The 24,294-nt window shown below is 49.0% G+C and overlaps 1 protein-coding gene across 5 annotated transcripts in view; it reads right to left on the reverse strand.

Annotated features, from left to right (window-relative positions):
* The window catches only part of LOC122369044 (histone-lysine N-methyltransferase PRDM9-like), a 122,376-nt gene that overhangs the window by 86,691 nt on the left and 11,391 nt on the right, over window positions 1-24,294 (reverse strand). The window contains exon 11 of one of the 5 annotated variants that reach the window (XM_043343416.1): window positions 10,303-11,378. The exons of the other annotated variants lie outside the window; for them this stretch is intronic. Within the exon in view, the coding sequence (XP_043199351.1) occupies window positions 10,435-11,378 (944 nt within the window). The 3' untranslated portion in view covers window positions 10,303-10,434. Of the gene's footprint in view, window positions 1-10,302; window positions 11,379-24,294 lie in introns of those variants that run through there. 5 annotated transcript variants of the gene reach the window in all.

The raw sequence follows: 24,294 nt of genomic DNA on the forward strand, positions 1-24,294 counted from the left end.
TCATGTCCCATTCTAGTGTCGTGGTCCTTGGCGTGTGAGACGTGCGACTAGCTTCATTTTTTTGTGGATTTCTTTTGGTGTAGCTTCCTTTCCGCAGTTAAAGCATGTATGATGACATCTGGCGACATAACTAAAAATGAGCTTCTGGGGAAAAGGGAGGCTGTGGGGTAAAAAGGGAGGTTGTGGGAAAAAAACGGAGGCTGTGGAGAAAAAAGGGAGGTAAGTGTAAAAGAAGGGAGATTTCAATAAGGGGATATTTTGTCAACAAAAAGGGATATTTAAGTCATAAAAAGGAAGGTGAAGAATTATTCCCCTTTTTTGACCGGGGATCCTCTGGCCTTGGTACAGTTTGAGCTAGCGACATCAAATTTGGTGTAGTAAACTCCTTATGTCCACATTGCCGTTGTATTGCCAGCTGCCTCCGTCGCGCGCCGGCCCAGACTGGCCGGGGGTCGTACGTGACCCACCTTTTATTCAACAGGCTACGAAACGTCTAGAACACGCCGAAAACGAGTGCGAACTTGCACAACAGCGACGAGGTGACGGAAGGCGCCAGCTTGGCGGCCTACGTGCCTTAAATGACATATCTTAAATTTACAATTGCGCTGCGCGTGCCGCCGGCCGTCTCCTCCCGGCCCCGCCCCGCACAATGCCATATAACTCATCCCGAGCCTGGACGGGGCGGCGGCGGCGCCGCAGTGGCTCGGCGGCCACAATATTCTAATACAGGCGGCCACAAGATTCTAATACACTCCCCCCTGATCTACAAATCATCGTACTGGGTCAGAACGGCAGGGCGTCTCTCCCGCATGCCGCGGCGTAGAACTTCAGCGTACGTCACAGGGGGCACATTTTCCCCGTGGCTTTCGTGCGCACACTCTCGCAAGATAATTGGGCCAGAGTCGTCATGGTCATTGTTCGGCGGCTCAGTCTGGCCACTCTCCGGACTGGGAACGAAAGCCAGTCTCAGATCTCTCACGTGACGGGGGACATTGTCTACTTCCACACACTGCGCCGACACTTGTCGGGTGACTGTTCCTATGGAACTTGGAACATCACACCGGCGACTAGGGTCTCTGATCCATACCTTATCGCCTACATTGAACATAGCACACTCACTCTCTTCGCACTTTTCCTCACTCTCCACGTCCGGCACTCTCAGTTTGTAGTTGAACAGTACGTTGGCAGGACTAGAGTTCAGGTCATCACTGCGCGGCATCACATTATAGCGGTAGACTGCTTCCGCCACTGAGCAGCCTTTGCGCGCTACGATTGTTTTGACCGACCTATGGTTTCTCTCAGAGACACCATTGCCGAACGGCGCATGGGCAGCTCGGTACCGGACGCTGACGCCCCACCGGCTGACGAACTCGTGGAATGCGGAATGAGGTGAAGTTGTCCGTCAGCAGCTCCCTCGGAGCGCCGCGCTCCAGGAATACCGACTCCAGAGCGGTGATGATGCTGTCGGTGTCCTGTCGCTTTATCCGCCGCCAGATCGCGTACCGAGACGGACCGCAGTCAATCAGAGTCAGGTACAGCTGATCGCTTACGTGACAGACGTCCATGCTGATCCTGTCCCAGCATTTAGTCACGCTCAGCGAACCATGTGTCCACCGCTGGGGCGCTGGATCGATGGACTGGCACCTTTCGCACTGGCTAACGACACTGCGCACCTGGTGCCTGCTCACAGCCGGGTCGTGCTCCCTACACAGGCGCAGCGTTCTCCCGATGCCTGGGTGTCCGCTTGTTTCATGGATCCTGACCACATCCGGCGCCGAGAAGGCAGCGCCGCAGACCTCAGGATCGCTTTGTTGGTTCAGCCACTTCTTCGGCACTCTCGTCAGTGCGTCAGCCCTGTTGTCCACTGACGGAACGCACTTCACGGTCAGCTGGAGGCCGTACTCATCTCTCAGATTCTTCACGGTCTCCAGGCGCCTTCTAATCAGCATTTCACTCGCCGCCTTCGTCTTTATCCGAGCTCTGCCGGAGAGCGCATCTGTTAGCCAGTGATAGACCGTTTTCGAGTCCGTCACGACAGTCACTTTCTTCAGGTTCCATGCCAGGGACAGATTGATGCCACGCACAACAGAGTCCAGTTCTGCAAGGTTCACGTGTGTCTCGGGATTTTTTCCGAAGCCAGCAGGCGTCCTCAACGATGCTGCCTTCCATCTCCAGCACGGCTCCTATGGCGAGGGAGCTGGCATCCACCCACACGACTCCCTCGTCGCCGGTGACATCCCAGCGACCTCGTGCGGGATCGGCCGTTTTCACGCGCTGCAGCGTTTCCATGACCATTTTCTTGAGTTCTGGGTCGGTGATCTCGTCATCCCAGCCGTCTGTCGCTGCAGTGGCGCGTCTTTTCAGGTAGGATGCGGAGACACGCAGCCAGCCACACACCGGGACCTGACTTGTCAGACGTCCGCACAGCGAGAAGACCTCTCTCCTCGTCAGCTGTGGCGGCGGCTGTAGATCCTGGTTGTCCCGCTTCCAGAACAGTCCTTGCCGCTCCCCCCAGACTCGAATGCCCAGGACACGAGCACCTTCTGACACCTTCTCCGGGGATTTGCAGGTCAGACCGAGCGCCTCCAGATGACCCTTCACCTCCAATGCAGTAGCGATGTTTTCATTTACGAGTATGTCGTCCACGTAAGGTGATGTAGCGGTGTGCACCCTCGGGTCACGTTTCAGGGCCATTTCCAGCACCTTTCTCATCACCATCGGTGCGAGACTGAGCCCAAAGCCAAGTCTGCTCAGACACCACCGTCTGCCCTGGAACACTACAGTCTGATACGGCCACAGCGATGCGTGCACGTGGATCTGCAGGTAAGCGTCTCGCAGATCTAGGAGAGACACGTTTCGTCCACACCGACGCCACTCACGGATTTTTTCACTGCAAACATCCGCGTCAGCTGTATGCGGGTCCAGGTGCGTATTTAACTCCCTGAAATCCATGACGGGACGCACTTTGTCCTTCTTCGGTTGGATGACCGCCATGAGCGGGATCGTGCCTTTGACCCTCCCGTGCACGCTCTCATCATAAGGGACGAGCCATTGATTCGCCACCCACTTGGAGAGTTCTCGCTCGTATTCGTGTCGGGCTTCTGTTGGAATCGCGTACTCCTCTGCTGTATTGTGCAGCTGCTCGGGCTCCTTTCCTCCACACCATTTCCACTCCACCAACCACTTCTTTTCTGTCTCGTCAAAGCTCACCACAAAGTCCTTCTCGTCGGCTCGATTAGCCGGTGCGGCGGCCGCCGCCGCACCCAACACCGGATCCCCCTTACTGCTGTCAGCTCGATTCACTGCTGCAGCTGCCGCCGCTGCACCTGACGCTGGGGCCGCCTCACTGCTCGCCTGATCATGACTCACCCGTGCAGTCGCTGCCACTGCACGCGACACCCCAGTCCTCTCACCATCACAGCTGACCCGGTCACCGGGTGAGGCCACTGACGCCGCTATATGAGACACCGCTGCCTCAACTCCGAATCTGACTCGGTCATCCGAACTCACTGTAGCGCCACCCAGTGCTCTGATACCATTCATCCCAAGGATGAACTCAAACCCCAGTGGCTTACGTGCTACGACGAGCACATCTACGGACACTGATTCACCGGACCGCAGCTGCACGCGTGCCACGCCTGACCCCTCACACCAATAACGCCCTCCACTCACTGTCATCACGTTCACCGGGCGTCGGTTCCACCTCCGACAAACTGACACGTGAGCTACACACTGGCTGCATCCTGTATCAACCGACAACCAGCGCTTCGCAGCTCGCTCCGTCCACCGACAGCTGCGCGACTGGCAGCGCCCCGTTTACTGGTCGACAGGAGAGGAGGCTGGCGCTGATCTCTCCCCTCCCGCGTCGTTTTCCGGACACGCAGAGGCGATGTGCCCCTGCCGGTTGCAGTTGTAGCACCTCACGAGGCTCCGTCCACCACGGGGGCCTCCATGGCCCCGCTGTCCGCGGCCTGCCGTGCAGTCGCGGGCGATATGGTTCGGTTGCCCGCACAAGTAGCATTTCATTGTGGCCGGGAGTGCTCCAGTCCTTGTGCCAGCGGCGGCGGCCGCGGTGTTTGTTTCCTCGTCGGCCAGCACGGCGCGAGCGCGACCGATTAGCTGGCTAAACGGCATGTCCTCCATCCGTGATCCAGCCCGGAGCGCACGGCGTGCTGACTCTGGCAGTTTGGCCACGAAGGCACAGGCCAGGCTGTCGTCCGGCATACCTCCGAACAAGCCAGCCAGCCGGCGCAGTTCAGAGACGAACACGTCCACCGTCTCACCTGGACGCAGCCTCCTACGTTCAAATTGGTCGTAGGCTTCAAACCGATCCGAAGCAAACGCCGATGTCAGGGCCCTTTTGATGTCCTCGTACTTTTTCTTCTCATCTTCTCCGAGCTGTTGATATACCGCAAACGCACCACCAGTGAGTCTCAGCGGGACGACGACGTGCAGTCCCTTGATGCCGCGCAGCTGACACACAAGTTCGACCTTGTCCAGCCACTCGCACACGGGCTGCGACACACCGTCAAACTCCGGGATTAAGCGGAGATCAGCCGCAGCGTCCGAACCATCACAGGTCTCCTTCTCGTTCCCCATCACGGCAGTCTTCCAAGGCCGAAATAGCTTGTAGTAAACTCCTTATGTCCACATTGCCGTTGTATTGCCAGCTGCCTCCGTCGCGCGCCGGCCCAGACTGGCCGGGGGTCGTACGTGACCCACCTTTTATTCAACAGGCTACGAAACGTCTAGAACACGCCCAAAACGAGTGCGAACTTGCACAACAGCGACGAGGTGACGGAAGGCGCCAGCTTGGCGGCCTACGTGCCTTAAATGACATATCTTAAATTTACAATTGCGCTGCGCGTGCCGCCGGCCGTCTCCTCCCGGCCCCGCCCCGCACAATGCCATATAACTCATCCCGAGCCTGGACGGGGCGGCGGCGGCGCCGCAGTGGCTCGGCGGCCACAATATTCTAATACAGGCGGCCACAAGATTCTAATACATTTGGTTCGTTGGTAGAGGAGCTTGACGAGCGCTTCACGGTGACGTACACATGAACGTCGTAGGGTGCACGGTGCAAGTGCAAGCAGTTTTGGCACCGCTACGAAGTGCAAGGCCTGTAGGCCAATTGTTTGAACCGATTCGTCTGAAAGTTGCCACTCATAATCAGTAGGCATGCACATTAGGGTGACCCGTTTTTCCAAAAATATTAAAAAGTTAATGTTTCCGCCCCTGATTCGACGTGTCTGGTCGAGCTGAGCACAAAAATACTGTTTTTATTTCAAATTCGAAATTTGAAAACGGGCCCCAAACCAAAAAGGATAAGAAAATGACAGATTTTCGTGAAATTTGCACTTCTGGAGACAACAATATATTGTTAGTGATCGGGGAGCATATCGCAAGAGCCTAATATAAGACAAGACACTAATTCCGCGCTCACACAGCGTGTTTCGCGCCTCTACTTCCATTTCCACAGTCTCTGTTGAAGATCTTCCGAGTGCACTCTGACACCCGCCCGGCCTTAGTTCCAAATCCTCACAACAGATGGTAGCACGGTCGATAGCAGTTCCCGCGCCCCGCTGGGGGGGGGGGCAGATTCTGCCCCCCCTCCCGGATTTTCGTGATAACTCCAAAACCGTTGCAGATATTGTCACGAAATTCGGGGTACCTTACGCTACATCAATTTGACATCGACTGTGCAAGTTTCATCATAATCCCTTTGAATTTTTTTGAAAAAATGGCGTTTTTGTGGCGTCACTACATGCCATTTCTGGTCAAGATTGTCTAAATGTTTATACCGGGTGGCCCAGAAAAAAAAACGTTCCCAACTTTAAATCAATATTTCTCAGAAAGTGATAAAGATACAACATTGAAACTTCGAATAGTCAATGCGGCACGCATTTTCAGTAAATGGTGTGATTTTCATGGTGCTCGGTAAATAACTTTTTAAACGGTTTGTGTTTCAAGCATGCCATGTAAAAATTACTTTTTTGCTCCGATGTTTACTAAAAAATGTGAGTGAACGGGTCACTTTCACCCCGCGGCACCGCGGCCTAGAGCCATGACTTCTACTGGCAGCTAGTCTCATTGATGGTTCGGGTCTCAGGATGACACATTCCCTCAGGCAACCACGATGGCTCTGTGCCAGCGGCATCGGAAGAAGTTTCCAGTTTTTTAACCATCTTGTGGCTCAAATGCTTTCCTGGCTGACATTCCTGGGAAAAGGTAGCTTTTCAACCATATTGTTTTGGCATCTGCTGGCAATGTTGTTTTTCATAAGCTATTCTGTGGTCTTCTGGCACAGGAACCAGTCTGCTTTAGTTTGTTTTCCTTATCCGGTCGATTTACTGTTTGATCTACTGAAAGGAGGGTAATCAGCAGTAATCCATGCATCGTGCCACTCCTGCTCGAAACATGATTTGGTGTTAACCCGGCAGTTGCTGGGGTATTTCGCCACCCACCGTTTGCTGGGGGGGGGGGGGCGTTAAACGCCCCCAGCCGATAACTCGAGAACCAATAGGCGCAGCGAAACGGACGAGGCGGCAAACGAAAGAACGCGACGAGACGCTTCAGATGAGTACTTTTAAGTTGAATTTTGAGGTCACAGGTCAGGTCAAGGTCAGGTCAAACACCTGAAATCGGGCTTTCAGCAGCATGGACTTCAGGACTTCGCAATGGGCGCCTCTCGTCATAAACTCTGTCAAAACGGTGCACAATCAATCATATAAGGCCTACAAGAGTGTCAGCTCCATGTAGGGGTCAGTCAAGCATAGGTCAGGGTCAAGGTCAGGTCAACCGGGCAGGCACATATCCCCGAAAATCAAAACTAATATTCGCAGCCTGTGACACATGTTTTATGGGTAATTTGGGGCGTGGAACACGATGGTGACATTCATTTTACCATATGTGTACGTGTTTGGCTAAAAAAGTTCAATTTAAGAAATGCATGTATCATGGTCGTGAAGTAGTCACGAGAAATTGCCAAGATTCAGTTCAAGATTTTGGAAAATGCGGAACGATAATCAACAATCGAAGATAGCCATTTGATTGTTCATGGTATTAGCAGTCCAGTGGCGTTTACGGCATGTCTGTATGTCTATTCTGTGATTTTATATGATTTTTTGAACATATGCCGTTTTTGGTCGAAAACTCAGAAATCATGACGTCACTAAAACCTCGATATCTCAAAAAATTTCCGACCCATTTTTTTGAAACTTTGTCACAATAAACTTCATTCAATTCCCTACAGGTACCCAAAATTTGGCGCGCCTGCGGCGCGCCGTTTTTATGCTATGGCCCGGCGAAAAAAGTGGGGGCGTTTAACGCCCCCCCCCCCCCCAGCAACTCGCGGGTTAAAACGAATGACATCCATGAGCACCATTTTGGCTCAGTATTTGAATATTTGGCACATAAGTGATACAAAAATATTTAAAATAAGAACATACGTGTTGGTTTCATTTACGTGCTCTATTTTTTATTCTTTTTTATAACATGGGACGTCTAACCCAATCATCACCATCGTTTCACATCGGCAAAAGAAGCAAAAAGGTCTTGCTTAATTCAACTCAAGATTGCCAGCTTGAAAATGATGGTATAGTGTTATAATTTGGCACACCAATGCGCAAAGAAATGACGCAAACTTGATGAAAATTTTGGCTCGCTATTTGTACTCGTATTTGATATACAGGCCTCTAAAGTTCGGAACGTTTTTTTCTGGGCCACCCGGTATATTCACCAAAAATACATTATTGCAGCAAATCGCCCAAAAAAAGCCACCAAATACGTAAAATAAGTTTTTGTCTCCATATTTTTCAAAAAAAAACTGTCTTTTAGAAAAAACCTATAAAAACCAATTTTTTTTGAATTTTCAAAAAACGGAATACATCATATGAAAACCAGTATTTACTATACTCATACAAAATTTGAGGCAATCCGTCAATTTTTGGTCACAGAATGGCCAAAAAACCGCCAAAATAACACATGACAAAATTTTTGATTGCAAATTTTGGAAGTTTTAGACCACCTAAGACAACGAAAATATCACCGTTGGATTCGCCGTCAAAAAAACTGAATTAGATAAACAGTAAACACCAATTTTGTTTGAAAAGACCAATTTCGAAATTTGACCTAGTGTGACCTGACTTGACCTGAACTCCGTCCAAATGTGATCCAAATCATTTAGTGAGTATCGCCATTGCATTCTATGGGCAAAATGACCCATAAAACATGTGTCGCACATAGCCCGTTCAGTGGCTACTTTGTGATGACCTTTATTGACCTGACCTGACCTTGACCTTGAACTTTCCATGGCGTTTTAAGTAAAGCACATCGTATCCCTACCCTAAGGATGCGTTCTGGATGAGAGCCGTCAATCGCCTCTTCACCAACTGGGCTCAGACGCCAATGCTGTGAAAACCTGTTATTATTACCTTTGACCTGACTTTTGACCTATTTAAGCAAAATTTTTGGAGCTCTTAAGATCGGTCTCGTTGAGCCCTTTCGTTGGCCGCTTTCCCCGTCTCTCTACGACCTTCCGTTCGGAAGTTAGGCGGGGGGGGGGCAGAATCGGCCCCCCAGCGGGGCGCGGGTTAATTAAGGGACTTTTTAAGTGAAACCTGGGTTTCATAGTCACTTTGGTATGGAAATTGGTAAATATTCCCTGTTTTTAACCATCTGTGACACATGCTACCACATGTTCTTGCGACATATGAGTATATATTACAATTTATTTGACATCACATACCTACAACTGGAATGGGCGATCTGAAGAGGTGGCACAAATGAAACGAAACACTACATAGATACTGGATTTTCTCGGCTCGCTTTCCATCGCTACATCCCAATGTTAGGTACCAGAGGCCGGTGCGATTTTTTAACAGCCGACCCATGGGTTTCAGTACCCCAGGCCAGTTTGTTAAGGGTGTGGCCGTGCTGCTGTTGGATCCTGTTGACTAGGCCGGCCGCCTCGGCTGGGGCCTTCCCAGCCCGCTCTGTTGACTGTGTGTCTGTGTAACATGGGCAGCCAAACTTCAGCAGCTGATCCATCAGTCCCTCCAGCTGCTCCGACGACAGATGCTTGGTCAGCGGCGGCTCAAAGCTCGCGGTTGGAAGTCCACCAGTCCACGATAAGCGGCGGCCGAGTTGTTCATCGCGGTGACGTCCGCTGAGCCCGACCCTTGAAGGGGACGCACACTGTCCGGGATCGGCGCCCTACTGATGTCTTTATTAAATGCTGACAGCCTCAGCTCAGACAACCGGGTTATCATCCCTCAGAAGCGCAAGCAAGACTTTCTCCTCACGTACCATTAAGACGCTGCAGCATACATACACTTGCACGGAGCACCGAGAGGTCGGCGGGCTTACAATAGCGGCACAGCTCGGCATGCCAGGATGTCGCTGTGTGAACGGCGTCGGGTTTGTACTTGACGTCCATTATAGTGGGGAATGATATGCAGACAGAGCATATACCATTATAGACAGTGTACGAGTATGCAATGTATAAGACTACGCTACACCGTACGGCGTAAAATGCCGATCTACTTTAAACCGGCACCTTGTCGACAAAATCTGCGCACATAATGCGGAATGCTGCAAATACTGGAGGGAGCCAAAGCCGTACAAAGAAGCATTATTTCAACCGGACGCTCTTAAAATGGCGCTACGGCGCTTAAAATAACGACAGTTCGACAGTCCTTCAGATGAGACACGGGTAGCCACGAAGCTCACAAACAAGAATGATAGCTATACCACCAATATAGCTATCATTCTTGGCCGGTCATGCACTTGTCGACACGTCTCACCATTGCATTCCGTCTGGAAAATCATTTACCGCATAGGTCATACCTACCTGTGTAATAACCAAAACTGTGTACCACCGAAAAGTGGCTTACTGTCTGTGTGTCAAACAACCGAGCCAGCAGTGCGGCCGCTCTTCGCGTGGGTCCGCATGTGTCTGAAGAGATATGCCCGTTGAGCGAACAGAGCCTGGCAATGTGAGCAGCTGTACGGCCGCTCCCCCGTGTGGGTCCGCACGTGTATAGTGAGGTCTGCCGGTCTAGCGAACCGTGCCATGCAGATGGAGCAGCCGTACAGCCGCTCCCCAGTGTGAGTCCGCATGTGTCTGGTAAGGTGTGACCGGTATGAGAACAGTGCCTTGCAGATAGAGCAGCCGTAGGGCCGCTCCCCTGTGTGAGTCCGCATGTGTTTGATAAGACTTGATTGCTCAGTGAACCGTGCATTGCAGATAGGGCAGCCGTGCGGCCGCTCCCCAGTGTGAGTCCGCATGTGGTTGTTGAGGTTAGACCGTTTAGTGAACCGTGCCGTGCAGATGGAGCAGCCGTACGGCCGTTCCCCTGTGTGGGTCCGCATGTGGTTGTTTAGGCTTGCTCGAACAGAAAACCGTGCAGTGCAGATGGAGCAGCCGTACGGCCGCTACCCCGTGTGGGTCCGCATGTGCTGAGTGAGGCTGACCCGTTTAGTGAAACGTGCCGTGCAGATGGAGCAGCCGTACGGCCGCTCCCCATTGTGGGTCAGCATGTGTCTGGTGAGGGTGGACCGTTGAGTGAACCGTGCCGTGCAGATAGAGCAGCCGTACGGCCGCTCCCCAGTGTGGGTACGCATGTGTGTGATGAGGTTTGACCGCTCAGAGAACCGTGCCGTGCAGATGGAGCAGCCGTGCGGCCGCTCCCCAGTGTGGGTCCGCATGTGGTTGTTGAGGTGTGACCGAACAGCGAACCGTGCCGTGCAGATGGAGCAGCCGTGCGGCCGTTCCCCCGTGTGGGTCCGCATGTGTCTAGTGAGGGTAGACCGTTCAGTGAACCGTGCCGTGCAGATGGAGCAGCCGTACGGCCGCTCCCCAGTGTGAGCCCGCATGTGTCTGTTGAGGTGTGACCGAACAGCGAACCGTGCCGTGCAGATGGAGCAGCCGTGCGGCCGTTCCCCCGTGTGGGTCCGCATGTGTCTAGTGAGGGTAGACCGTTCAGTGAACCGTGCCGTGCAGATGGAGCAGCCGTACGGCCGCTCCCCAGTGTGGGTCCGCATGTGGTTGTTGAGGTGTGACCGAACAGCGAACCGTGCCGTGCAGACAGAGCAGCCAAACGGCCTCTCCCCAGTGTGAGTCAGCATGTGTGCCGTGAGGTGTGACTGTAAAATGAACCGTGTCGTACAGATATCACAGCGGTGCGGCCGCTCCCCAGTGTGAGTCCTTCGATGGTGTTTCATGTCTCTGGACCTGTCGGTCGAGTACTGACAACACTCGCACTTGAATCTGCCGTTCCTGTCGATGTGGCCGTGACTTGTCTTCACATGTCCATCCAGATAATGTTGTCCCAGACATCGGAAGTCGAAGTGGGGACGTTGGACCGAGCCACTGATGCCTGAAGAATACGCAAGAAGAAGAAAGGCCATTAAGAACGTTCCATGCCAAACAAGTCGCACATACACTGGAACAATCTCGACGCCCAGAGGTGACCCACGCAGCTGGTCACGTTTCCAGATCACCTTGGTGAGCGCCGTGGACGGCAGCGGCAATGTTGACGCGACAAGCCATCAGCGCCCATGAGTTGATCTATTTATCGCTAGAAGCACAGCCTTCAGAAACGGAGCGCTGAGCTCGTAGGGAATGCAAAGCTCCCTTGACGTTTATTAACTCGCGCACAGATAGGACTTAGAGCCAACTTATCTATGAAAAAGGCCTGTTTATCAACGCCAAGGAATACATTTTCTAAAATGTTAGCTATCAAGAGCCAATAAAACGCAATCAGTTATTTATCTGAGCAATGTCTGTTCGGGTTGAGTAGATGCCTACACTTCTCGTAGTTCCCACCACGAGCCAGGTCAAAAGGGCCCTCCCACCTTCAAAAAAGTTAATGAATTGGCATGAATGAAGATAATGTCGCTCGGTTCAGAAAGAGCAAAAACGAATATTTACTTAAAGGGACTATCCCACCTTTAACATGGGGTTTGAGTTGAGATAGCCAAGTTTGCGGCGACGTTCAGAAACCACTATCTATCTAGGTTGCAACCCCCGCGGCCTCTTGGTGTTGAAGAAATTCGTTCCCTTCATTTGAAAATGGGCCTTGTACAAGGCCCTATCTTCAACATGGAGCGACCGTTAGTGTGACGTCATCTCGTTTAGTCATTCTGATTTAAATGGGTTTCTTCGTTGAAAAATCGCTTAAAACTTGGTCTGAACTTTGTTGTGGTGCCTACAGAGTAAAAAGAATCAGCTTTATGACAGTAATGTGGCCTGGGGAAGGAGGTAATTTTGGGCTGTGACGTCACATATTTGAAAGTTTGTGTTTGGAATATAGGAAGCCTAAGATGTTTAATGAAAAATAAATACCAGAATGGTGTTCCTGGTCATCCAATCTATAAAGTCGGGCACAATTTAACTGGTTTTAACAACATTTTAGAAGGTGGGATAGTCCCTTTAAGTTCACCGAAAAAATATTCACTGGTTTTTAAGATATTAGACTTTAACCTTTGTTTACTTTTCGTGATCTCCCCTGTTCCTAGCGACTTAATGTGAAAGTGCGGCTCTTATTGCGGGCAAAGCAGCATATACCATCGCGTGCTACCAAACGTTTTAGTAAAAGATTTAACCTTCCAGGCGATGGGGGGGGGGCATTTTTTTGCCCCCCCCCCTTGAGTTTTTTCGATATATCTCGAGAACCGCTGCGCCAATCGTCACCAAACTTTCAGTACCCTCCCGTGAATAGCTATTGCACATTGTGACCATTTTTTTTCCAAAGGCTATGATAGGTTGGCCGCTAATGACGTCAGAGTGACGTCATTTTTGCCATTTTCGACCCAAAAAAAGGTTTCGCGGGAAGAGCTGTCAGGCCTACAGCTTTAGAGATACAGAAAAATGTTTCAGACATAAGAGATGTAGAATTAGGAGGGCTACAAAACTACTATCTCGGATTTTTATTTTTTTTTTATTTTGACCCCCAGAAATAAAAAAAAATATATTTTTTGAATATAATAGCCAAAAATCCCAAAAGCTTTTTGAATGTCGAAAAAAAAACGGAATATAGGGGAAGTTGGGGGAACGCCGAAGACTTTTTTTCTGACGCCCGTAGCACGCAAGGTAGACAACATAAGCTATTCTTGTTGGCGTCATTCGAGAGGCCAGTCTTTTGCCTTTCAAACATACCAGGCGCATTTGATGAATTCGCATACCGTTAAGCGCACAAACTAAAAATATCAAAGAAGTGACTTTTTCGGCGTTGCCCCGGACTGCGGGGAAAGCCGAAAATGGGAGAAATGATCTACGGGGAATGCCGACATTGATGTTTTGCCATTTTATCTCAAACTTTATCCAGAATTGATCAAAGCTGACACGCGTTTTAAGAGCTTGAGGACGCGGTGCACACTGGAAGTTATAATTGTGTGATATAATAAGAACATGCCAGGTATATCATTCCTTATAGGTAACAGGCCGTTGTGTCGGTTGAAAGTGTAATTTGTGTGACTAAAAATACGCGTTGCTATTCTACAGCAGTAAAGTCCACGTAGCGTGCTTTTAACACGTGCGCAATCGCACGTTTTCGGCATTACCCCAGCCTGCCATACTTTCATTTGCAGGCCCATAACTTTTCAACGTGCTGTATAAATTTCAAATAGGCAGCACACTTATGCAAAGACATGCTAAAGATTACTTGACCGAATTGGCCAGACAAACGGTAGCATAATGAGTAAGAAATGCAGCTTCAAAGGCGCATGTAGTACAAGGGAAACGTACCTTGAAAACGCTCTTGGCGCCCTCACAGTCGAAGTATTCCGAATGACGACTCGTAACAAACATGCGATAATTGTAGTCACTTAAGCTTCAGAGCATCACTGACAGGTGGCATCCATGTCTTACAGTTTTCGAAATATCTCGAATTTCGGCTTTGCCCCAACTCCGGCATTGCCCCAACTTCCCCTATATGATATTCCCTACCACCTTCTATCCAAATACCAAATTTGAGATCGATATCTCTTTTTTTGGGCCAAGTTATACCGAAAAAAACTGTTCAAAATTGATGACGTCAAATTTTAAAACTCAAGTTTTAGCAATTCTAGACCTCGTAGCGCAAAAGAAAGACCACTATTTGACTCACCGTGACAAGCTGCATCGAATCAATACCCATTTTATGCAAAAATATCAACTTTGAAGTTTGACCTTTTTTGACCTGACCTTGACCTGACCTCCACCAGACAGTCACCTAAACCATACCTGATGGTCTTATAACCAACACCATTGAGTTGGAAATGAAAAACTGGCCATAAAACATGCATCGCACAACCTTAGTGAAGTTGGGCTCATGTGGTGATCCTTGGTGACCTTTGGTGACCTGACCTGGTATGACCAGTGACCTCTATTAGCAACATATGTACTAGAAAACTGACGCCCTATCGCTGATTTTCGACAAAATGCGTTTTACTCGGTGTTATAGCGCTTTCCCTAGAAGCCCTGTGAACGGTGAAACATTTTATCTTTGACCTGACCTGTGAGGTCATCGGTGACCCCGAGGTCAATGAAAATTGGTTTCCTGAGACAAATTTGACAGGGCTATCGAACGCCGTTTGAATCCGTCCAGTAGTTTCGGGGATACGGGGGGCAAAAATGCCCCCCCACCGCGCGGAAGGTGGCTGGGAGGCCCACCGCCTGCAGGTTAAAATCGTTGGATTTGCACTGACGTCACACATGCAGAGGGGGCATTCTAATGCATGAGCCCCTTTGAATCCAAAGTGCTGCACCTTTGAAATGAGATATTTTCGATTTGAGGCATTTCTCGATGTTGTGAATGCTTGAACCGGTAAGTGCAGGCCAGGGACCCCATTTTGGCTATCTCAACTGAAAACTAATGTTAAGGTGGCATGGTCACTTTAAATACCTACATGCATGATGGAAAGGGTAGTAGCGAGCATTTTCTTTATATTAAGCACATAGGCAATACAAATAAACAGCGAGCACAACATGGATGAAAGGGGTAATCACACTTCAAACACCGAAACATAATTAACACGCGTTCATTCGGCCATGACGATATTTGAACTTGAAAATGTACATAAACAAAAGACTGCGGCACAGTAGTGGGTAGGTACTGATCCATACACATATGTCCTGATGGAAACTCAGAAGGTACATTTTTCTATCTAGCAATACTACTTTTATTTCACCCTTTAGCGGCACGTAGTCCGCCGAAGGCTGCAAGACCAGAAACATCCAGTCACGCTTCCATTCCAACATACGTTTGACCCGCGACTTGTCCACATAAGTGCGCAGATAATACGAACTACTGCGAATACGAGAGGAAGCCGAGCCAAAAAAGAAGCATTATCTCCAAATTACCGGATATTCCTCACACAAATTGTAACATAAACAAACTGCAGCGGCAGTCCTTACCTCCTATGTTAACCCGCGCCCCACTGGGGTCTGCGTACCTACGCCCTACTGGGGGGAGGGAGGGGGCTCTCCATAGCCCTCCCCCTCCTAACTCCGAAACTACTGGGCCGATCGTCAAATTTCAAACGGCGTCTGATAGCCCCGGAAAAACTGTCGAACGAAACCTAATTTTATTGACCTTGAGGTCACTGACGACGTCACAGGTCATGTCAAAGTAAACAATTATTAGCATTTTTGCTTCTTTACATTTTGGGCTCTGGCCGCCGTCTTACAAGTCAGATCAGGCTCATTTTTGGTTTACACACTCGTGAACAGATGCTCTAGATATCCTCAGGGTACCAAACTTGTACTTTGATTTTCAGGTCAGGGTCAAGTCATCACAGGTCACGGAAATATTGTATCATACGTCGGTCACGTGACACATGTTTTATGGTCCATTTAGGCCATAGGTTTCGAATTTGATGTCGTCTGTATATTGAAAGAGACAAGTAGAAAAACACGGAACAAATAGTGCATGGACGTTATCCATGTGTCATAATATGTCAGTGATCTATTTTGCTATAATTTTTCGTGGCTATTCTCCTACAGGTGGATTAGTAGTGAATATGTCATATGCATGAATTTTTAAAATCAAGACGATTGCACTGTGACAAGCTCGAATGTTTGTGTGCTATATCTTGTTTTCTCTGTGATTATGTCATGTGCTGATGAAGATTTAATAATCGAAACGCGTCCATGCACTACTTGTTCAGTGTTTTTTATGTCGTCTGTGTTATTCGAGGTCATTTTGAGTCGAATTTAGCTCAGGTCAGGTCACTTGCAGGTCAAAAAAGGTCAAAATTTGAAGTTAAAATTTTTGAACAAAAAAGGTGTCTATTGGATGCAATTTGAGCTCAGGAACACGATGGTGCTATTTATATTGGTGCACGATGTCAAATACGTACTGAAAAATTGATTAGAAAAATTAACATTTGTGATCTTTTTTTTGCAATAATGCGTATAACTTGGCCATTTTTTAGGATAATTAGCTAAACTTGCTAGAGTTAGTCAAAACATGCGTTCTATCACATATGTAACGTTTTTTTTTTTTACTTCGAAAAATCGAAAACTTTTTGAAAAAATATAGAAATATAAATTATGAATTCATGATATAAAATTTTCGGAATTTTCAAAATTTTGAAAATCCGAGATAGCAGTTTGATAGCGCAGTCTATTCTGAGTCCTTTCATGCAAAGAAATTGGATCTAGCTTAAAAACTGAGCTCTTGGGAGCGATTGCCGTGGTTCAATGTTTTGCGTCGAAATCGGCCGAACATGACGTCACTCTGACGTCATTTCCGGCCGACCTATGGTAGCTACGAAGTTCATTTTTTGACACAAGGTGTCAAATTAATGCAGCCGAAGCTACTGAAAGTTTGGCGTCGATACGTCAAGCGGTTTGGAAGTTATTGCAGAAAAACGGGAGGAGGGCTATGTATAGCCCCGGCACCCTCCCCCCCCCCCCCCCCAGTGGGGCGCGGCGGCTAGCTTAACCCTCGCATGTGTGCGGCGTTTTCCAGCTTCTAATGTGTAGGGGGGGGGGGGGGTCGGTTGGACCCCCCCTTGCCGTTTGGCCCCTGATCGAGCTAGAGCTTCGCGGAAAAAACGAGCGTGTTGCCCGTCACGAGACGAAGCCGATGATACCCAATTTTAAGGTCCTAGGTCATTGGTTGACCTTCCAGGTCTGGTCAATGACCCAAAGTCGGGAAAATCGGGACCTATTAGAAAGTCGTAAAGTGTGGCTGCTAAGGGGTTTTTCGGGGTGCTGATCACGAATATCGTGTTAGTTTTGATCAGAGATGATGTCTTTAAGCATTTAGACCAGGTCGGATCAGGTCAGGTCAGGTCAACCAGTAGGCGTCGTGACGGGTATTCGTAGTACGTGTCAACCGCCTCTGACAGCTTCGTAACATGTTACGAAGGCACCAAAACTACTTCGTAAATGTTCAAATGGTTGCTAAATTCGAATTCAGCTCCAAAAACTAGCCTAGAAACATGTAAAACTCGAAAAAGTGAACCGAGGTCACCCGAGGTCACCAAAGGTCAATGACCTGACCTGACCTTCAGGTGACCTTGACACCCACCCTAATGCATGGGAGCAACATCAAATCACATGTTTGAACGTTTGAAACCACGAAAAGCTTGCAAACGCACGGCTAATGCGAGCCGACGTACGCCGAATCGCGATTCCGGCCAAACATGGTCTCGGAAAAGAGGTCACAGGTCAAAGGTCATTTGGGTCAGGGTCATGAAATTTTCAGGGTAGGTGTAAAATTGATCAATGCGAGGGTACTGAAAGTTTCGTCGCGATCGGCCGCTTTTTACGCGAGTTATTCGCGAAAAACCATGGGGGGGGTCCATCCGACCCCCCCCCCCCCTCTACACATGCGAGGGTTAAAACACAACCCCTGAATCACACTGGATAAGAACAAACAAACCAGATATGACACGGGTAGCCACGGAGCTCACAAACGAGAATCACAGCTATAACACGAATAACTAACGTACATACAACGGCGGCCGGCCATGCACTTGTCAACACGTTTCAGCATTGCATTTCGCTAATCAAAGCATTTACCGCATCACTCAAACCTGTGTAATTCTTAAAACTGTGTACCACTTAAAACTGACTTTTGTGAGTCAAACTGCCGAACCGTTAGACAGAAGTGGCAGCAGTGCGGTTGCACTTCGCATGGGTACGCATGTGTTTGGTGAGGTGTGACCGGTTAGTGAACCGGGCCTGGCAGTGTGAGCAGTCGCACGGCCGCTCCCCCGTGTGATTCAGCAAAAGCATGTGCGTATTGAGGTGTGACTGTTGAGCGAACCGTGCCGTGCAGATGGAGCAGCCGTACGGCCGCTCCCCCGTGTGAGTACGCATGTGTAAGGTGAGACTTGCCCCTTGAGTGAACCGTGCCTTGCAGATGGAGCAGCCGTACGGCCGCTCCCCAGTGTGGGTCCGCATGTGTGCCTTGAGGTGTCCCCGTTCAGCGAACCGTACCGTGCAGATGGAGCAGTCGTATGACCGCTTCCTTGTATGGGTACTAGTGATGTCAATTACAGAAAATCAGGATACCGATACCAAACCAAATGGTAAATACCAACCAAAACCATAGGAAAATACCGAAACCAAACCAACTTGGGAATAGCAGGAAAATGCCGACTTTTTACCAAATTCACAGCCTCTTATACATTAGCGAAGATTTATAATATCAACAAAATACCAAAAACATTAGGTTTGAAACAACAATTACCAAGTTCGTATCGGTATACCAGAAGGTCTATCCGATTGACATATCTAATGGGTACGCATGTGTTTGATGAGATTTCCCCGTTCAGCGAACCGGGCCTGGCACCGACAGCAACTGTACGGCCGCTCCCGCGTGTGGGACCGCATGTGTTTGTTTAGGCTTGACCGTTGAGTGAACCGTGCAGTACAGATGGAGCAGCCGTGCGGCCGCTCCCCAGTGTGGGTTCGCATGTGTCTGTTGAGGTGTGACCGGTCAGAGAACCGTGCCTTGCAGATGGAGCAGCCGAACGGCCGTTCCCCTGTGTGTGTTCTGCGGTGGTTTTTCATACAGTCGGACCTGTCGGTCGAGTATTGACACAACTCGCACTTGAATCTGCCGTTTCTGTCTTTATGACCGTGACTTGTCTTCACGTGTCCGTCCAGATAATGTTGTCCCAGACATCGGAAGTCGCAGTGGGGACACCGAAGTGTAAAGCCAATACCTGTAAAACACATTTAGAGATTGAGAGAGATCGAAAATGTTTCTGGCCAGCTATGTACAACATCAGGGTAAAATGATTGGATTCAAAATTAACAGTGAAGGACATGCATCGCTCCCTTAGTGCCAGTGAAGTAGGATTAGGGCCCAGTTGTCCCATTTGGGGCTGGCCGGAGAAATTCGAGAGCCAGTAGCCACTCAGCGCGGTGGCCGATGCCTGACATGCGGTCACGACGAAGGGAGAGGTCGAGGAGCGGTGATGGATTGGGCAGTCACCAGCCGGTAACCTTGCGACGGCAATAGACAAGTAATGGACAAGATCGGTTGGCTGACACAGATGAAAATCGAACGTCCAAAAACGCATGGGTGGGTGGTGCAAGACCCACGGTTTTTTTATGCATTTCGAAAAGACATGAACTAATACGGATGGGTCATAAATTGCGCCCTTGAACGATCGCACTTATGATCTCAGCTGCACAGGTTGTAACGAATTTATCCGGACATCTTTCTTCCCGCTGGAATTAAAAAGCAAGACAATCTAATGGCTTTCCTTGTAAATGACGAGTAACCTTCCAGGCGGTGGGGGGGGGGGGCATTTTTCCCCCTTTAGTTTTTTCGATATATCTCGAGAACCGCTGCGCCGATCGTCACCAAACTTTCAGCACCCTCCCGGGAGCAGCTAGCGCACATCGTGTATTGAAAATGAAAAAAATGGCCATAAAACCCCGATGTCAATGAAATTTGGTTTCCTTCGACAAATTTGACAGGGCTATCGAACGCCGTTTGAATTTTCCGGATCCGTCCAGTAGTTTCGGAGATACGGGGGGGGGGCAAAAAAGTGCCCCCCCCACCGCGCGGAAGGTGGCTGGTAGGCCCACCGCCTGCCGGGTTAAGCCACACCTCATAAGAACAAAGTTGAGAATGCGCTGGAGCATTTCAACCACTGGGTTCTCCAGCACCCTGGGTTTGATGTGGACCGACGCCGTCTTGACCTGTGCCTACAGTTGGGCGGTGCTGGTGGCCAGGTGTTTCCGACAAAAGTCCGAGTCGGTCTACTCTTCTATTTCATTCTAACGGCAACAACGCCCCCCACACACGGACCCGTCCCCTCGCCTGCTCGCTCTCTGCCTCACTGCCCTCTTACCCGTCCACACATGGCCAGCAGGCGACTTCCGCCCATGAACAAAGTCGCCCTTCTTCCGTCCCTGCACGTGCCCCTGTCGCTAGCCAAACAGTACTGAATCAGGCTGACTCGCCGACGCACAACTAAGCTACATTGAGGCACATTCGAAACACAAACACGGCTTTCCAGTACGCCCGAACACTGGGCAGCTATGGGATCTCTCTGTCATCATGTCCCACTTGATTCATTGACCCAGGTTGTACTGAACTTTCAGAATATTACAGAAAATTGGATATTGTTAGGCTGGCGGCTGCTTATACATGCTTGTATGTTTTACCCAAACAGAGGAACTAAGTATGGTGTTGTGAATGTCGATAAATTTTACAGCCATTGCCATTGTTTGCCAACCTTCATTTATGTTAGATTGCAGATCTTACTTAGTCCCAATTATTAGTATAGTGGGGGAGCAGGTTATTGACAATGCAAGTTTCGTTGAAAAGAACTGCGTATCGAGCGTTTAACACTTTCTTCGCCGTGTTTTCGAGTTCTCGGACTATTTTCTTGTATTCTCTTGGGTATCTGAACCGAGACCTGGACCCCATCATCAACCGCCAGCTCAACATGCGAGGCGCGCTGACGCTGTACGACAGCGCGCCGGGCTCCGCGCACCCTTAGACTGGGCACTGGGCAGCATTGTGTCAGGATGACGGCCATCCGTATGCAAATGTGTACATCGGCTCATATGAAGTAGTTGCCGGTAGTTTTCACGTGATTAACCCGCGCCGTGCTGGTGGCCTGAACTTTCCGCCGAGTGCTGGGGGGGGGGGCGTTTTCACGCCCCCCCGTCTAACTCGGCTCCTGGGCCACGTAGCGACACGCGGTAAGCGGCAATCGAAAGAGTGTCAAAAATAAGGACGAAAACACTTCGGTCATTTTTTGGGTCAGGTCAAAGGTCAGGTCACCAGAGGTCACCAAAGGTCAAATGTCCACTATTTCAACATTTTGGAAACTGCCAACGGCTATCTCGGGAACCGATAGAGCTACAGCGCCGCGGAAAAGCGCATTCGATAGCCCTTTTACAGACCTTTCTGAGTAATGTTCTAAGATTTGACCTCAGGTCAACGGTTTAGCCTCCAGAGGGCAAAAACTCCAAAAATAGCCGTTTTTACGAAAAACGTTTTTTCGTCAATAACTTTTGACTCATAAGCGCCATGACATTACTTTTGCCAGCATCGTGTTCCTCTCGTCGAGACGCGTCGAATGAACTATTTGTTGACCTTGAAAGGTCATTTTGAAAATTTGACCTCAGCTCAAGGTCATGACCTGACCGAAAAGGGTCATGTTGCATATCAGTCGATCCGTATCGTCGAGCTGAACACATCTGACGTGTTTTCACCGCTCTAGCACGTCTCTATCAAAAGTTATAGCCAAAAAACTGCTGGCGACCGTTCATGACCTGAGATGACCTCAGGGGCACACAGAGGGGTCACAGGTGCATTTTTCCTATTCAGTGTGTCATGTTTACCTATGAACCGATGTTTGAGAGCGTTTTGAACGATATTCGTCCAAAAGAGGCGCATTTCAATTTTCTCCCATTGACTTATAATGGAGAGGTCGCAAAATTGACCTGACCTTAGGTCACAGATATCAAAAATCCGAGATATACATTTTATACATACTGTTACTCATATCAATCGCTGAAAGTTTCAAAGTGATCGTTCAGTCGGTGTAGCTATAGCGAGCCTTTGAACTTTTTCTGAGGTAAGGTCACTTGACGTGACCTGGTGACCTGACCTTGAACGGCCTAGGTCTGAAATTTTCACAACATGTGCGGAAATGATGTAGGAACACGTGTACCAAAAACGGCGGCGCTGCGCGCCGCCGTTTTTGAGATATTCGCGAAAAACCTGAGGGGGGGGGGCGTAAAAACGCCCCCCCCAGCACGGCGCGGGTTAACCAAAAACAAATGTCCTACTTTATCAGTTATCGTGCTGCTCTCGCATCCACATAGGGGAGAGTGGGGTAAGATGCCCAGGGTGGGAAAGACGCCCCACCCCCTCTAGCGGCGAAACAAAGAATTGAACCCGGAAATTAATGTTCTTAGCGTAAAGCGGAAGCCTGCCTTGTTAACTGCACAAAAATTTGCGAAGCTCAGTTGGGCAACGGCTGGCTGGTGAATGCATGTTTTTTATTTGCTGCTTTCGAAAAATATTTTGGTGTTAAAACATTGTAAATATCAAAGAAGGTAGATAATTTTTGCGTCCCTTGATATAGTCGTGATACATTAACATGCGTGTACTGTGTCCCAAACAGTTTGTTTCAGGGTGTAGTTTTATGGCTAACATATTGTACTGATTTAATGTTACTTCGGTACCTTGGGGTAAGATGCCCCCTGTCCTGATGGGGAAAGACGCCCCCCTAAATCCGTAGGCTGTCCTTCAAGCAGCCCGTCAAATCATTTATTACATGCTTGTGATGAGAGACAAAAGCCGATCTGGGACTATTGAGAGTTCAGTACGGTCGGGTGCTCCCCATGCCGGTCTCTCGGCCCACACAGCGACTTTTTGGGCGGCATCCGACTCTGAGAGCCCTCACGACGGCCTCGGTGGGCCCCATTATTGGCTCCAGGGCCCCTCACGATATCCTTTGAGGGCTCCCACGTTGGCTCCACGGGCCGCGCTGGCATCTGCGGTCCCCACGATGGGCTCGAGGGCCCTCAAGCATCATGAAGACCTATAAGGGCCCCACAGTGGTCTCCGAACGCCACCACGGAAGCTTGTTTGGCCGCGCTGGACTATGATGACCCTAACGATGACCTCTGAAGCACCTTACGACCACTTTTGAGGGCCCTTACGATGACGTTTGGTGTCTACTGCAGGCTCGAAGGGACTACTGATTCGTTCAGGCGATTCACGTGCCCATTTATGTCACTTATAGTGCAGGGGGCATCTTCCCCAACGCCAGGGGGCGTCTTCCCCACCCTGTGGGGTAAGATGCCCCCTTTGACTTCTTCAGGAAAATGCTTTATAGCAAAAAAAGTTATCATATTTCAGGCACGAAAGTGTGATGTTTTTGGAGAAAAATGATGTCGACTTCCGTTGAAACTCCAAGTTTTTGCTTTCCGATCGTCATTTTCGAATAATATATGACATAGTAAAACCCTGGGCATCTTTCCCCACTCTCCCCTACTTTTAGAGTCACAGTCAAGCAGCTTTTCGTATAATTTTGTAAATATGTACTTTTAATTTAGCCTGAAGATGTTCTATTATGAACGAAACGTCGCATACTCATCAATACAGTGGGACCTATTTTGGAACTATCGTGTCTGAATACCCAAGAGAATACAAGAAAATAGTCCGAGAACTCGAAAACACGGCGAAGAAAGTGTTAAACGCTCGATACGCAATATATATACGCCGAAAAAACAAGACGGGGGTCAAAACACCCCCCCCCCCCGACCCAGCGAGGGCTAAATGTTCAAATATATGTTACTGAACAATATGTTAAAGGAAGGGTGCCACCTTCCGAAATTTTTGTTCTATGAATCTATTTTACTTATTTGAATTTTTAGACGTGGTTAGCGCGTCCACAATATACAAAAAACCGAAACATTGCATTTAATACATTGGCCAAAAAAAAAAGATCGTTGTTTATATCACCACTACAACTCAAGGTCGTTTGATGTGGCAGCTAGGACGGCTGGCATATCCTGTTGTCATGGCAACATATCATTCTGCCATTTGCATTGATGGCGCAACTGAGACAAAAAGATGAACAAATAAAAAGGAAGAAGATAACATGATTTGAACTAAGTTGTAGGTAACCAAGTAGGTAACTGTTGGCCATATTTGCCAACAGTTAAAGAACATCAAATAAGTCGAGTAAAGGTTTTTCCTTTACAATGCTTAAGAGATCTATGGAACCCTTCACCCTTCATGCAACTTACTAGAAAAACTTCCCAATTAAAATTTTAAAACTTAAGTGTATACCATAAAGAAAAAATATACCCTT

The sequence above is a fragment of the Amphibalanus amphitrite genome, unplaced genomic scaffold (assembly GCF_019059575.1).
Source record: "Amphibalanus amphitrite isolate SeventyFive unplaced genomic scaffold, NRLGWU_Aamphi_draft 001001F_arrow, whole genome shotgun sequence".
Lineage (NCBI taxonomy): Eukaryota > Metazoa > Arthropoda > Thecostraca > Balanomorpha > Balanidae > Amphibalanus > Amphibalanus amphitrite.